We start from the raw sequence: 12,280 nt of genomic DNA on the forward strand, positions 1-12,280 counted from the left end.
CAAGCATTACTGAATTTGTGTTTCTCCAAACTACAGTTCTCAGACTCTGAGTGTGCCAAAAAAGCCCTGGAACAACTCAATGGATTTGAGCTGGCTGGGAGACCAATGAAAGTTGGACATGTAACTGAGCGTACTGATGCTTCCAGTGCTAGCTCATTTTTGGACAGTGATGAGTTGGAACGGACTGGAATTGATTTGGGAACAACTGGTCGGCTTCAGTTGATGGCAAGACTTGCAGAAGGTGTGTGCAATGTTGGATAACAAGTGTGTGAAGAAGTTTGCAGAATTTGAATTAAAACACTCAACAGAACTGTTTGGATAAATGAATGAAATATTTAAATGCATGGTATTTTTTATTTTATGACAAGAGGAATATTTATGATGCTTCTGTTACTGCATTCCTAAATAAATGAAAGGGCTTGCTCCAAGGTGTCTCTGTGTTCTGTTCCAGGTACTGGTTTGCAGATTCCTCCAGCTGCACAGCAGGCTCTGCAGATGAGTGGATCTTTGGCCTTTGGAGCAGTGACAGGTAAGAAATGATGACCTATATATATTTTTTAAAATTACTTTATAAATTTGAGACAGGCGGTACTTAACTATGTTTTTTTGTCTTTTAAAATGAAAATGCATTTTGGTCTTTTAAAATGAGGTATTGCAGCATGTTTTATGCACTGTAAAACACTGCAAAATCATAAGCAAGTAACTAATAATGGTATATCACAATTTGGATGGGTGTGATTCACTTCGCATATTTTTCCAAATTTGCTGGTTTTCACCCCAAACCTTCCTCTCTTCACTATTCTCTGGGCTAGTGGGGATTTGTATGTTCTACTGCAGCCTACGTGTTGACTGTTGAAAATGGCAGGCTCAGAATTGGAAGGGGATTGACCCCTGTAGAAAAATCAGAGCTGTACAAAGGGCAGGAAGGTTATTAGGACTCTGTGGGAGACACATCATAAAGATGGCAGCAGCGTTTTTACAGCGTATGTCCTCGTGAGGAAGGACATTTTATGTCAGGGAATGTGTCTATTGCTTGGATTTGGCTATAGTTGTATGTGTGTTCTGCAGGTGGGTGTGCTGGAATGAGGCTGAGGGATGTGACTGCTGCTGCTTAGTTCATAGCTGGTCTGAAAAACTAACTATTCATGGGGTCTTCAGAACTAGAGCAGGGAGTAACCTCCCTGAATGTAATTTTTTTTTTTGCTACTTTTGATTAATAATATGAACAAGGGATATGAAACTGTCATAACAGTAGAAAGGACCTGAATGTCACAAATAACCAGATGCTGGAATGTGTGGGATGTGTCAGAAAGTAGCAAAGAAAAGGTAGCATTCTTGTTTGCCTTCCAGCAGAGCTTGTGATGGAAGTGATTCAGGCTTAATAAGATAGGTCTGAATTGTGTTACTGAAAGGTCAGGTGCAGTCTTAAGAAGAGCATACATATGAAGCTGTAGACAGTTGCTAAAAGAATATAATAGAGTTGTTTTAGAGATGTGCCCTTGGAAGGAAAATGAACTGGCCAGTGACAGAAAAATGCTGGTTGCCTGTTTGAGAATGGTGAAAAACATGCAGTAGTGAGGAAAAAGTGTGTCTAGTCCAGAAAGAGAAGGAAAGCTAACCACCGCTGAAGTTAGATCATAATTTATGCAGGTTATAAAGTGGTTTGGCAGTCTCATGTAGAAACATGTCAGCAATTAGAAATGAGAATAGTGTTTTAAAAAAACACCAGTCCTTTTCCTCCCCCGCATTTGAAACAAACAAGGTCTAAAGAAATCCAAACTCACTAAATCAAGAACATGGCCATAAATGTCTGACACAGCTGAATGGTTCAGGTAGTATGCAATCAGCATGAGAAAACATGATTCTCTGCAGAGAAATACATGAGGCTGAATACAGATGTTAGAAAAAGATGCATGTTAGCAGCTGTGGAAATTAAGGTGGCAGGGGTAGCATTGTTCTTTCCACTTGTATTGTACAAAAGCAATAACGCAGACATGTGCAACTTAAGTAACTTTGGAAAAAGATAAAGCTTTTTGCTGCCGTAGAGTCAATGAGCTGTCCCCAAAGTGAGATTTGGTTATGGATTAAAGATCTCTTTACTCTTGTTAGAGAAAATTACTACCAGGAATTATGTCATTGTGGGAGACTTTAACTTCCCCGATACAGATTGGAGAAGAATTGCTAGTAATAATGGTGGGGCCCAGATATTCCTGGATGTGATATCCGACAAATTTCTTCATCAAACACTCACTGACTCATGAAGAGGGGATGCTATTTTAAACTCAATTTGGTAAGTAATGAAGATGTTACGGATGAGAATAGAAATGACCATTGACTTGAGGGATCATGAGTTGCTCACATTTAAATGGAAGGATTCACAAACAGGTCTAGCTGATGGTTGAAGAAACAAGGCAATTAAGTCATCTGGTCTGAGCAACTTGGGTGTTTGAACAGGCAGGATGTTTTACATTGCTAATGCTGTGTTGGATCTGTATTCTACAGAAAGAAGAAAAAGTTCTGTTAGTGTGGGTTCCACGCTGAACCTGGGTGATCAGCTACCTCAAAAGAAATAAGGAATGACCACACAGCCTATGAAGAATAGGAAAAATGACTGATAATAAAACAAGATTTTTAGTTTGGGGGAAAACAGATAAAAAGATAATTGTCTGCCAACAATCCGATTGAGTTAGACATTGTTAAAGTCATGAAAGCAATAGATGAAGGTTTACCAACTCTTGAAGAAAAAAGGAAGTGGGACTCATGTGAATGAAAAACTACTCCCAGCATGTTTGTATGTATTTAGTTGCCTCAACTTGCAGTGGGGATACTGGTCATAAAGTTCAGAATTTGAGGAAGGTAAGCTAGGAATATGTAGTTCAAAAATAAAAAAGGAAAATTACTTCCAAGGTAGAAAGAAAGCTAAAAGAAAGAGGCTAATGTAAACAGGTCAGAGAAGTAAAAGTCCCATGAAATGAGTGATGGAATACATGTATGAAACATGTGGTCTCATCTCTGGTATTGTTGATAAACATTTTAAGTCCATGATGTGTACATAGCTGAAACATGTGACTAAATTAGAGTTGAAGTACACTTGAAGGAAGAAGAATGTGGTCTGGCCAGATTCTGGTCCCATTACTGAGTAGACTTTGCTCCTTCAGAGGTTATACTAAAGATGGGTAAACTGGAGAATATTATGAAAGTACAGCATACCGTCAGAAACTGTATTTAAAGACCAACAGTCATTGATTAAATTGTCTTTCCTTGGCAGAGGAGGAGCAGCTTCTTGCTGATCTTTAGTTTCCTGTCATTTGGAAGTTAATAAACTGGAGAAGTGAGTAATACAGGAAGTACAAGGTGTGTCAGGAAGCTGGCTCAGAGAAAGAAGGACTTTTTTACAGGTGAAAGCTGGGAAAGTTGGAGGCTATTGTTAAAGCCAAAGTTTAGGTGTTGGTCTGGTCTTGAGTAATATTTACATGAATGAAAATGGTCAGTAGTAGAAATGAGGTGAATAAATGTGTAGGTGCTGTCGACAAGAAATTTTTGGGGTGTTGTATATTGTTCACCTCTTCAGGGTTAAATAAAATTCCAGTTGCATAGTCTGGGAGCTTAGCAATGGAAGAATGGCCAGGGAGGAGAAAAATGTCTAAAATGTCTAAATGCTTCCGTTTATCAGAGCCAGAACATGACCTGGCAGCATGATATATCATTAAAATATCAGGTGTGTTCCTAGAGGCAAGTAGGCCTGAGCATCTGAGGTGTAATGTATACATCTGCAAACACTTCTGATAATCCATGTTCAAGAGGGAGTCAATAAAACTAAAGTAGGGAAGGTAAAGAATTAGTTCTAGGGGACACCTGAGAATTTGGCCATCCAGCAGGAAAAAGAATTTGAAGCTGAACAGTTGTCGCTGTGTACTCCCTGTTCTCTTTCTCAACATAGGAAATTTAAAATAATCAGCCTATAGAATATGCTTCTACTGTTTTGTGGGACAAAGCATTCCTTATTTGTGGAAGGAGCTGTCTGTTTATGGAAAAAATTGATATGGTGTGCTGTAAAAGAGGAAGAGATAGCTATTATCATCCTGGACCTCTATTTGGTCTCTGTTCTAAGAAATGACTCAAGATGCTAGGCAATGTTTGGCAGACTTCGGCTTATTTAAAGCCATCTGGATTTAAAAATAAACTTTTTATTTTAAGACACAAATTACTTTGATAGATTTGTCTGTATTTGTGCTTTCTGTGTACACTAAACATGTACTCCCATTGTGCTAAACTTGCTGCTCTTACAGGTGTTACACAAGAATATACTGAAAGAGTTACTTTGATCTGAATTGGTCAGATGTATTAATTTTAGTTTCTGCGTACTCTTTAAAACTATGTGTAGGGAAACATGAATTGACTATATAGAGTGACAATCAATGTCTTAATTTTGAGTGATTTTAGAAGTGAGAGGACAAGACTGTTCTTGAGTCACGAGCAACAAAAGAATCTAGTTTGTTGATAAAAGATCTGGTGAGCAGCAGGTTATGTTTCAAACGTGGTTAATAATTAACCTGTGAAACTGTTGCACAAGATAGTGGTGGCTGACTTTGCTGTGCTTAGAACAGATCTTGGCTGTGGACAGAATTTGCAGTGATGATATGTGCAGGTTTACCATATTAGGTGCAGGGATTTGGCTGTAGAGCCCCAGGCTGACTCACATAGACGAGTTCTGCTGGACATGATGGATTGGAATTGCAGCAGGAAAAGTGTCTCTCCTCTAAATTGGGAGTTTGGATATTTGCTGTTTTCTTTAAAAGGCCTTTGTTTTCACAAGAGTCTGAATATTAATTAACTAGGTAATTAGTTACAGATTTGGCCAAGACCATGCCATTTCTTCAGAGAATACAGGCTAAGACAGCCTTTGCTGTTGTGATATTTCTCATTCTGTGGAGGTGAGGACTCTGTGGGTTCAGATCTGGATGGAAAACATGCCAAATATCACCGGCTCTTTTTACAACTCAACCTTCAGAGCTTACTCCTTCCAGCCCTTGCTTCTCAGTATGGTTCCTGGTACATGTTCCTTGCAAAATGCTTGGAAAGGCACATCAGGAAAATCTGGAGAAAAACATTTATTTCTGTTGGTTCTTCAGTGTCGTGGAGGAGGTTTTATTAGAAAGGGGAAAAGTATGTTGATACCTGGTGCCTTCAGGTATTTCCAGGTAAGCTTGGAAGCTTACTTGGTGCTCATCACTTTGCTACTCTCTAAATGAGTGAATTAAGGCAATTGTTTGCTCACACCTAGTGTCTCTTAAATGGAACCATGATTGAAGGGGCTTATACTTACAGTCTTGAATTCTGAAGTTTTATGTTAGCTCGAAGATGTCATGTTACTTGGAAATGGCTAGAAAGTCTGCATTTGTTTGTTCCCATCACTTTGGATTGGGACAAGTGTATGTTGTTAAACAAGTAAATCATGTTTTCTAGGCAAATCACATGTTCTGAACACTGGAAAATGTTTTGAATTTGAAAAATAACAAAGCTACTTGTATCATTATGCCATCTATATGAAAGCAAAGCAGACAAAATATTGCCTTATTCTACTTGAAATGAAATTTGATAACTGCTTTAAGAATGTCAGCTTTGGATAGCTGTGTGCTTAACTGCTTTCTGGTAGTAAAGATGTTGGTGTTGACACACACCTCTAATGCATGTCAGAATTGCTGTAATTATTTTCTCATGGAGTAAAACATGTCTTTTGAAGACAATCACAGCAAAAGCAAGTTGGGAGTGATACATTGAATTAAAGGTACATGGTCATGTCTGTCCTTTTAAGGTATTGTTGCTCTTTAAAATGCTTTGTTGTCACAGAATCTGTCAAGTACAGAACATTCTAGTACAGAAGCTGAAATCAGTGAAACTACTCACAACTAGAGAGGAACAGTGATACTGAAATAAGCTCTTAACCACAGAAAAACAAGCTGAACAACCTGGCTGGCAGGTGATGATACAGTGATGCTAGCAAGCATTATAATTAACTTCTCTGTATTTTTCTTTAGATTTACAAACGAGACTGTCCCAGCAGAATGAAGGTAAACTAGCATTTATTATGACTTGTAATTAGTAGATTTTATTTCAGGTGTCTGTAGGGGAAATTCTTGTGGTATAGGGTTTGCCCATACCTGAGAAATTGTGTTCTCCTAGTTGTCTAGTCGTCTATGGGGAAGTGGGGAATCATCCTGTTATTTTTTTGACTGAAAATTCTTGGTAGCATTTTCTCCAGTGTTGGTAGCATTCTCCAGCCATGTACTAGTTCAAGAAAATGTGTGGACTGGTATTTGTGATTGGGTAGTAGTGTTCTCCCTGCCTTAGAGGGGTTATTTGAGAATCAGAAGTTTGGGTTTACTGTCTCAGAGTTTCTCATTATCTGACTGCACAACCCTTAATGTGTGAAATATATGGGGAAGGCAGCTGTTATTGCAGCTCCATTGACAGAAGTCTGAAGTCTGTGGAAGGGCAGCCTGTGGGACAGTGTTTAATGCAATGTACTGACATGATAAGCAGCAATAAATGACAAGTAATAATTTCACTGTTATAGGGAAAGAGCAATTTCAGGTGTCAAATGTTTCCTTCAGTCTGCGTTTTCAAGGGATGAAAGTGCAGGTACACTTCTGAAGCATAATTCAACGTGCTTAAAACAGGTTTTAGGAATTCCCCAAGGTTGTCTGTCCTTTGCTGTCCAGTCAGCTGGGGTGGTGCTGTCCTGAGCTGCTGCTGGGCATCTGTGAGGAGCAAAACATTAAAGGTGCTGACATACAACTCAGGCAGACATTTTAAATGCAAATGAAGATGCATGCCTTTTAATGTTCAAATGGAAAATCTGCCAAAATCAATGTACACGATGATATTTTCACTTTTCAGGTTCAACTGTGATTCATAGTGTGCTGGCTTTTGTATTGATAATTTTAAATATATCTGTCATCAGTAGTGTCTGGTTTTGAGTTTTGCTTTCCTGCCTTCAGTTTCTGTTTAGTCAGAGCTGCTTCTATTATGCTGAATAAATTAGAGCCATGCATAGTGGGTTCTTAGATATGCTAATTTTTTTTTTTTTTTCATTACAACAGTTCTGGCTGCAGCTGCTTCTGTACAACCACTTGCAACACAGTGCTTCCAGCTTTCCAACATGTTTAATCCTCAAACGTAAGTGATTTATCGTTGTCTGTTTGGCATTTGTCAATGACTTTAACATGTAAGAAAGAAATCAGAATGTTGCAGGCATGTGTTTAATGGGTTTTGGGGATGGATTTTGTGTGAATGATCTCTGTCCTGTTTTTCCTTCCCCTGTACAGTGAAGAAGAAGCTGGCTGGGACACAGAAATTAAAGATGATGTGATTGAGGAATGTAACAAACATGGAGGAGTTATCCACATCTATGTTGACAAAAACTCAGCTCAGGTATGCCTGCTTCCGCGGATGACACACTGAGCTGATGTTAGGAGCTCTGTTGCTTTCTTTTGTCCAGGGGGAGCATTACAAATATGGGGCTTTTCCTAAACTGTACCTAAATTTCTTAGTTTGTGCAGAATGTAGATGGTTCTCTCCGATTGTGAATCATTGTGTGTAACTTGGATGAGTAGCTTTCTGGTGCTGCTCTTGAAGGTTTACCCAGCTGAAGTTGCTGTAGAAGAGCAGTGACTAGTTCAGGCATTTGGCATTTCCCTTAAGCTGTGCCTTTCCCACAAGTCAAGGACTTCAGTTTCCTCTTTCTAGAGCACAGGCTTCAGTAGAAAAGAGCTCTTGCTCCAGATAATTACAGCATAAGGTAAATATGTCCCTCATCCCGTGCTTAGAAACAGTTGTGGTCACTCAGGGACATTAAAGTCTTGCAATGGGCAGTCTGAGGGCCTGGAGTTAGAACAGGGAAGAGAAACACCGTTGCTGCTGACTGAATTCCAGATTAATACCTGCATCTTAAACTGGTAAATATATTTTTCTTCTAAATTGACCTTGTTTACATTAACCCCAGACTGGTTACCTCTTCTCTGTATTTCAGCTCTTAGACTGTATAAACTCTGGAAGGTCTGTAAATAGATTAATTCTCTTGAACCCTTTTTAAAAAGAATTCACAGCCCAAACAGAAGTTCAGTTTTCAGATGGTTTCACAGTTGGGTTAATTTCTATCTCTCTGACCCTAAAAGTGTCATCTTGTGTTCCATGCTAAGGTATTAGGCTGAAACTCATGTTCCTGCTGGTGTGCTTTGGTGGGATTGGTCTGCCCTGCACTCAACCATTGCTGTCTTGTGCAGCTGCCCCAATATCACCTAAAACCGTTTCTTGTGGGTTACACAGAGGTTAGATAGGAGCCGCAGTCTAGCACATAAAATAGTGTGCTGCCTTACCTAGCATCTTGTAATCTTCAAGATTACGCCTGTGGTCTTGGACCATTGGACTGATGAGAGGAAGAAACCTTCCCCATAATGTGTTTGTTACTTAGAGAAAATGAAGTGTTCTTTGACAGAAAAAAAAAAATTCCAAAATAGCCAACAACCCATAACACTTCCCACGTCCAAAAAACCCTCTCAACAACTAAACACGCAAAAAAATCACTGCACAACCCCCCAGAAAACCACCACCCCCAAAACTACACTAGCCCTCAGGATACCTCACATAGATTCTAAGCCCATGGAGCTGCAAAATTCTGTTTCATGTTAGCAGGTAGATTTAAAAAAAGCAACTGCAACATAATAAGTAATGAGTTAATGTTTCATAAAAAATGAAATCTGTTTTGTCATAGTAGCACAGCAGTGACACAGCTATAAAATACCCACTGATAGTTTCCATTGTGCAATTCTGTTTTCCAGGCTTAGATTCTGGGCACCTTTAGGGCTCTGTCCCAGACTTCTGTGCTGAGGGCTGTCAGGGGTTGGCTTATGAGCATGTGATTTGTTGAGGATTAAACAGTTGCAGTCCCAGCTGAGTGTATGGCTCATGTACCACATCTGTCTGTTCTACCTGCTGTTAAGGAAAGCCACAGCTTTGTGTTCCTGCGCCTCATCTGGGCATTTAAGCAGTCTAGGTGCCTTTGCAGTGGGAGGCTGAGAGCAGAGCTCTATGTGTTGATTCCTTAGTGCCTTAAACACCAGCCCCTAAGCTCAGTTTCGCCCCATGAGAAAGGAATGAGTTAGATTGCAGTGGGAAGAGTTAATACCGGCTGACTAAAGCTGCTAAGGAAAGGCTGGAATCTATTTTTTAATGTACTGTTTTCCTGAAAAATCTGTTTCAGCTAGAATCGATCTTCTTTGGGTATTACTGATGGTCTGTTTTTAAGCAGGCAACCAGAAAAATGCCACACATTACTGTGGGCATCTCTCTGTCTGTTGGAGTTGTTGGGTGTGACTGTTGCGGTTCTCTGGATTAGGGAGGCACAGTGCTTGATCTGCAGATGGCAAACTCCAGATGTCTCTGGTGAAGTTCAAAGATCAGTCTGTCATGTGCGTTGGGAACAATCTCAAGCTCTTCCTGCCCTGCGGGGATGGGATTTTCCCTTTGCCTCAGTTCTTGCTCAAGTAGACAGGCATGCTGATGTTTATGGAGGAGAATTTTTAGGGAATCTGTCTCCCTTGAAGTGTTGCTCCTGTGTGGGGGAACGGGGAGTGCTTGGTTCTTGTGGAATACAGGCTGTGAGCTTGCATGTTGAGTGGAGCATATGTAGTTGAGGTTTGTGGCTTACAGACCTTGGCAGCTGGGCTGCCTTGGGGGTAGTCAGACCCCTTGTGCTGTTTTCTTTCACACGGTTTTAATGATTAGGAGCCTTTAGATCCTTTCTCTAAAAGGCTCTCAGGAGCAGATCAGCCATTCATTGCTCAGTGATTACTGGTCAAATGCATGTTTGAGCTATCTTGCAAAATCCTATTTAGAAAAATTGAAGGTTGCAGTAACTGCCACAGTGGAGTAGTGCCTGCCAGTACCACCGTCCCCTTCTCTTGTGCTCATTCTGTATTACGGATTAATCCCAGCGGATGCCTGGTGGAGCAGGTGTTGGTCTGTCCCAGCCAGGTCCAGGGGTGGCTGAGGAACAGCATTGGGCAAGCATATCTCTGACTTCTCATGGGCTGCACTATTCTGTCTTGCAGGGCAATGTGTATGTGAAATGTCCCTCCATCGCTGCTGCCATCGCGGCTGTCAATGCTTTGCATGGGAGGTGGTTTGCAGGTGAGTGTTCCATGTACACGCCTACATTTAGTCATCCATTACAGAAGTGACAAACACTGATGTTTACTTTTTTTCCTCTTGTGATTAGGTAAAATGATTACAGCAGCGTATGTACCTCTTCCAACATACCACAGCCTTTTCCCAGACTCTATGACTGCAACCCAACTGCTGGTTCCTGTTCGACGATGAAGATTAATTTAGTCAGTTTTGTACATAGGTATTTTTTGGAGGAAGATTGAGTTATCTTTTATTTAGATAAAACTAAAGGAAAGGATTTAATGTCATTTTGTGTACACTTCCTGCTATCTTTAAAAATAAAATGAAGTAAGCAGAAATGCAGTGTGTTCATTCTCCCTAACTAGCATTTCCACTGTATACAAAGCTGTTGACTTCTTGTTCTGCCTTGTAATTCTTGTACATTGACAAAGGTGATCTGTAGGAACTGAGAAGTAGCTCATAGATAACAAGTACTCTGTAAAAGGCAGATGGGACATAATGACATTTTTAATGTTTCATGAGCCTTTCTTTTAATGCAGCAAAGACATTTTACATTTCACTAAATGTGGGTGATCTGCTCAAGGGTAGTATCAGAGAGAGACTGGATGAAGGGACATATTTAGTGTTTTTGTATAAATGGAAAATCCAAAAAGCTACTGAATGCTGACTGCAGACAGCTACTCAGCTTGCTTTGTGCCGAATAATTGGTAAGAATAGGAGGATTGAAGGGTTTTACTTCTTGATGGTAACTTTTGATTATTGTATCTGTAACAAAGTTTCTTTGTAAATACTGTGAGGTGTGTCTAAGTTTCCAAACAAAACATCTCTGCATTTCCAGATGAGTGCAGTGGGGCAGAGCTGGAGGATTTCAGCCAAGTCTGAAAATGGGTAGGAAATACAGAAAAGTGTTTTGTTCTGGTTGCATATAATCTTTGCTCTTTTTAAGCTCTGTGAGCTCTGAAATATATTTTTGGGTTACTTCAGTGTGTTTGACAAGACAGCTTGATATTTCTATCAAAGACTTTCATATTGCAACAATCTTTGTAAGAACCACTCAAATAAAATTCTCTTAAAAAGGCCTTCATGAAGTTTTATTTCTCTGCTCTCCCAATGTGATTTAGGCAGTTGTGTGCTTAGGCCTGGAGGTGAGTGATAGATGCTGTGCAGTGCCCAGTGTCTGAGATACGACTACACAGTATGCAGGTACGCCCTGGGATGTCATGTGCTCAGAGTACATGCAGGAGCTGTTCCCAGCCCTCTGTGCAGTGTGACCGTGGTTGCTGAGGATCTGGACACAACTCCTGTCCTCCTCAGGCATGCTTAAAGTTTAGTCCAGAGACAAAGCCCTCCTGCCCACCTCCACTCCCATCCTTCACAAACGGTTGAGAGTCCTGGGGCTGGACGAGTCAGTTATGTTTGCTTTCAGTCTGGTTTCTAGAGGGAAGCTGCCCCTGTGCTTTGCTCTTTCTATCCCTGTCCCACCTCCCTGGCCTTTTTAACCACTAAGAAAAGACCAAGGTGGAGAGTAGGGAGAAAAGAAAACATTCCTTGGCAGTGGGTGAAGGTGGGGCAGGCAGCAGTGCTACAGGTGTTCTACTACCCCGCAGGTAGTATTGCGGGGAGAGGATCTGCTCTGCAGACTCTAGGGCTGTAGCTGTCCTTGAGCTGCAGTGTGGCAAGGGCCTGTCCTTAATCAAAGAACTTGGAGCAAGCAAAAGGTAGAAGTGAAGAGGGGCTGGGGATACAGCAGGATTCTGGGAATAGTAACACAGCTGAAGAAGTAAAACTGGCTGTCTAGGTGTGCTTTATCTGAGAACAGGGTTTGAGTCATGAGTTTGTGTTTCTGCCTTAAAAACTGGGGAAAAGGCACTTGTACCAGGTCCAGGCTGTACAGGTGCCAGTTGAGGTAGTGCTATTGCTCACATGTCTTCCTTACACAGAACTAAAGGAGGAGCAGAAAGAGGCCTTATTTCAAAAGGCAAGTAGTGGAAGACTACAACACCCAACACCTTTCCTAGGTCAGCTGTAGGCAGTGCTTCTGGGGGTGGGGAGGATGAGGAGGGATTCCCATGCTCTCCTAGGGAAGTCCTGA

The 12,280-nt window shown here is 40.8% G+C and overlaps 1 protein-coding gene across 7 annotated transcripts in view; it reads left to right on the plus strand.

The window, feature by feature from the left end:
- RBM39 (RNA binding motif protein 39) overlaps window positions 1-11,266 on the plus strand; it is a 28,571-nt gene extending 17,305 nt beyond the window's left edge. For 5 of the 7 annotated variants that reach the window (XM_058036550.1, XM_058036551.1, XM_058036552.1 and 2 more), the window contains 7 exons: window positions 37-241; window positions 452-529; window positions 6,039-6,071; window positions 7,104-7,179; window positions 7,329-7,434; window positions 10,113-10,191; window positions 10,280-11,266. In XM_058036550.1, the coding sequence (XP_057892533.1) occupies window positions 37-241; window positions 452-529; window positions 6,039-6,071; window positions 7,104-7,179; window positions 7,329-7,434; window positions 10,113-10,191; window positions 10,280-10,380 (678 nt within the window). In that variant the 3' untranslated portion in view covers window positions 10,381-11,266. Of the gene's footprint in view, window positions 1-36; window positions 242-451; window positions 530-2,109; window positions 2,291-6,038; window positions 6,072-7,103; window positions 7,180-7,328; window positions 7,435-10,112; window positions 10,192-10,279 lie in introns of those variants that run through there. The other 2 variants (XM_058036555.1, XM_058036556.1) reach the window with 2 other exon arrangements.
- The last annotated feature ends 1,014 nt before the right edge of the window (window positions 11,267-12,280 follow it).

The sequence above is a fragment of the Melospiza georgiana genome, chromosome 17 (assembly GCF_028018845.1).
Source record: "Melospiza georgiana isolate bMelGeo1 chromosome 17, bMelGeo1.pri, whole genome shotgun sequence".
Taxonomy (NCBI): Eukaryota; Metazoa; Chordata; class Aves; order Passeriformes; family Passerellidae; genus Melospiza; species Melospiza georgiana.